This window comes from Frankliniella occidentalis, unplaced genomic scaffold (genome assembly GCF_000697945.3).
Source record: "Frankliniella occidentalis isolate FOCC.00 unplaced genomic scaffold, Focc_3.1 Scaffold2534, whole genome shotgun sequence".
Taxonomy (NCBI): domain Eukaryota; kingdom Metazoa; phylum Arthropoda; class Insecta; order Thysanoptera; family Thripidae; genus Frankliniella; species Frankliniella occidentalis.
The window spans coordinates 1-3,670 of NW_026269615.1; the positions used below are offsets into that span (position 1 = coordinate 1).

The 3,670-nt window shown below is 50.2% G+C and overlaps 1 protein-coding gene across 1 annotated transcript; it reads left to right on the forward strand.

Moving 5' to 3' along the window:
- Positions 1-125: 125 nt before the first annotated feature.
- LOC127751969 (trichohyalin-like) lies at positions 126-3,668 on the forward strand (the record flags this gene model as incomplete). Its single annotated transcript, XM_052276321.1, has 5 exons — positions 126-387; positions 690-831; positions 994-1,178; positions 1,259-1,386; positions 2,742-3,668. Coding segments are annotated over exons 1-5 (1,644 nt in total), but the record flags the coding sequence as incomplete, so codon positions are not given.
- Positions 3,669-3,670: the final 2 nt, after the last annotated feature.

The window sequence follows — 3,670 nt, forward strand, 5'->3', positions numbered from 1 at the left end:
CTATAGAATTTACTTAAACCATATATAAGTTAGACATATTCGAAACAACTTGTTTTGCATTAAGGTTTCAAAAAGCAGTTAGCATTTACAAAAAACATTAGGGAGGGTTCTTCTCTCACGGCATCATGTTCACTCTACTTGCAGCGGGTGAGACAGCCACGTTCGAGTGCAGCGTGGCGGGAGAAGAGTCGGCCTCCGTGACGTGGCTCAAAGACAACAAGCCGCTGAGCGACCGCCTCATGGACCGCGTGTCCAAGAGCAACGTGGACAACGCCTTCAAGCTGGAGATCCAGAACCTCATCGAGGCCGACACCGGCATGTACACGGCGCACGCCACCAACGCCGAGGGCTCCAGCACCTGCACCGCCCACCTGCTCGTCCAGAAACGTGAGTATCCGCCACGTGTCACAGACGTGCTGTCGCGTTACACGCGGTAAAAGCAACGCCTAAATCTTTGAGGGAAAAGGAAAAACTTTGACGAACTCCCATGTTATCGGGATTTCCCCCATTGCTTGAGATCTCCTCAAAATCTGAGGAGTTTTCCCTTAAATATGGCATTTCCTCAAGGTTTTCCTTTTCCCCTCAAAAATTCAGACATTATTTTCACCGTGTTTAGATGATGTAAAAATCAAATAGCTTTTTCGTAAATTCAACATTTCCCCTATTTCAATAAATTTTCTTCAATACAGTTACGGACGAGGAGAGGAAACAGCGCGCCGAGGCGAACCACCCCGTGTTCCTGGTCAAGCTCAAGGACACCGAACTTCTGGAGAACACGTACCTTCGATTCATGGTCAAAGTCAAGGGCAACCCTAACCCCACCGTGAGATTGTAAGTCTGTTTCAATGAGAAACATTTTATCAGGAGTGGTTTACAGGAAAACCAGATATCACTGGTGAAAAGTGGAAAGGGCGTAGGTCCAATGCAAAGACTTACGCCCTTTCCACTCTTCACTAGTGACCTAAATCTGATCCTCACATTGTCACCTCGCAGCTACAAGGACGACAGTCGCATTCTGTCGACCAACGACCGCCTCAAGGTGAACACGGAACAGTCGGACGCCGGATACTACGAGCTCGTCATCCCGGAGGTGAAGCCGGAGGACGCCGGCAAGTACTCGTGCGTGGCCATCAACTCGTACGGCGAGGAGCGCTGCGACGCCCAGCTGTCTGTCGTGGGTGAGTAGAAGTGCTCCCATCGCACGTTGCAAGTGATGCAGAGACAAACGTTTATCGATTGTAAATCGTTTGCATTTCAGACGAGAAGGATGTTTTTGCGGGACTAGAAGAGGGTGAGGAGGTTGCCCCTGGGCAGGCGCCCACCTTCCACTGGACGCGCAACGGTCAGCAGTTCGACCCAGAGGAGCGGTTTAAGGTCCTTCTCACAGTAAGTACAGCAGCCTCTTTTTTCCCCTTTCATATGATCGTTGCATTCATTTGGGGTAAGGTGCCAGAGGTAGTTTCGATCCCACGCCCGAGCAAGCCCATGACGGCTACACGTGAAAGGTATAGTGCTCGCGCCTCAAATCTTATAGCTAGAACGCCCGCTTGTTTTCGTGTCTATCGCTGTATCATGCATAAGTTATATAGGCCTTAGCAGCTGCCCCCCAGGGCCCCACCTCCCCCCCCCTTTTAAATACATTCAGATTCTGTGTAATGATTTGTTTTGTTAATCTTTTACAAATCAACCTTGTAAATAATCGGGGGTCATCTGGCCTCCTTTTGGCGAATAGATGGGCAAAGTAGTCCATGGTGGCGTGCGACTGGGTTTGTGCAATTGCGCCCTCCGCATGGCCTCGAGTGCAAAGGGATCGTCCAGAAAGTACGTCCGCTTTTCTCAGATTCGTTCGGCAAATTACAGGAGCTTTGGCGCCTGCGAAACTCAGAGTAGGCCACCCAGCAGTGCATGTGTGCCCTGTAGACAAGATGTTGCCCACCTATCAGGCGCTATGAGAGCTTGCGTAGGCAGAACTGGGCAATTTCGTAACGGAAAATGGCGGACATAGTTTCTGGATTATCCCAAAGGCAACCAGGTATACCCATTCACTGAATCGAGGCTAGATGGCAACTCTGTGTGGTTGTACAAACATCAAAATTACAAAGTGAAGCCTTTTCCAAACAATAACTTTTCTAAAACCAGTTTTAAAAAATCTGTTGTTAGTGGTAGTTGTATATTATTTGTCATTATTGCCAAACGTAAGTGAACCCTGTATGATGTGCTGCCGCAAACCCTTCCTGGTACGCCTTTTTAGTGTCTAGTAAAGCCCCTGCCGCCGCAGCAGCTGTCGTTGGCCTCAATGGAACACCTTTATGTTGAGACCCGGCGTGGGCTTATGGTCACTTTTAGCGCCCATGCGCAGTTTGCAGCTGTGCCTCCTTGTCTCGCTCTTTAGACGCGTCCTTAGACACTTAGTTGCGCTCGAAAATAATACCAATGCTGGCGTAGACGTGCTGTCGACCTCTTTTTGTTAACCTGGCCTTTTACTTTTCTTCACAGGAGAACAAATTGAAAGCATTGCTCGAGGTTTGTACAGAGTCCCATTCTACTACGCACGGCTGGCTTTTGTTCTCGTCGCGCGCGCGCGCTTTGTCTCGCATAACCGAACCTCTCACAGCCACATACATATAGCAACAGCAGCCACAACCGCTTTCCGCGCCATATATAATAACGTTTTATTTCTTGACATGTGAACGACCTCCCCACTCACTAACACCCCGCGCTGCTGCTTGCCGTCCTTGCAGGCCCAGAGGCAGGAGGAGCAGTGCCTGCAGCGGATAGAGGGCGCGTTCATAACGGGCGATGAGCGTCAAGAGCGCTGGGAGATGGACTTTGAGCGCGAGTCCGAGGGCGGGATTCAGTCCCCTGAAGATACCGTGGGCGGGATCATTCGGATTCAGTCCCCAGAAGATACCGTGGGTGGGATAAAGTCCCCAGAAAGCGCCGAGGAAGGAAAGGGCCGGCAGGATCTCCAACAGGGCCCCCAGCAGGGCGGCCTGCAGGTCCCTCTGGACCCCACTGCACGGCAGATCAAAACCATCGCGTTCGCCAAGTACGCGCAGGCCAGGAAGCTGAGCGTCCTCGAGAAGAGGATCAACGCGTTCCGGAAGAGGGAGGAAGGTGACGCGTTTGAGGGCGACGACGTGGAGGAGCGGACGGAGGAGGACGAGAACGAGCGCCTGCAGGCGGGCGGGCAGGACTCGGAGGGAGGCGACGAGCGCGTCAGGATGGAGGAGAGGGAGTTCCAGAGGCTCAGAGAGATTGAAAAGGAGAAGGAGGTGGAGAGATTAAGGCAGCTGGAGATAGACAAGATGACGGAGAGGCTCAAAGAGGAAGAAAGGGGTGCGGAAATAGAAAAACAAAAGGAGATCGAAAGGCAAAAAGAAGTAGAGAAGCAGAAGGAAGTAGAAAGGCTAAAACGAAAAGAAGAGCAAAAGAGACTTGAAAAACAGAAAGAAATAGAAAAACAGATAGAACAAGATAGACTCAAGGAATTCGAGAAGCAAAAGGAAATAGAACGTCAGAGAGAAATAGAAAAGCAGAAAGAGATAGAAAGGCAAAAAGAGGTAGAGAAGCAGCGGGAAATAGAACGCCAGAAAGAAATAGAAAAGCAGAGGGAAATAGAACGTCAGAAAGAAATAGAAAAGCAGAAAGAGATAGAAAGGCAAAAAGA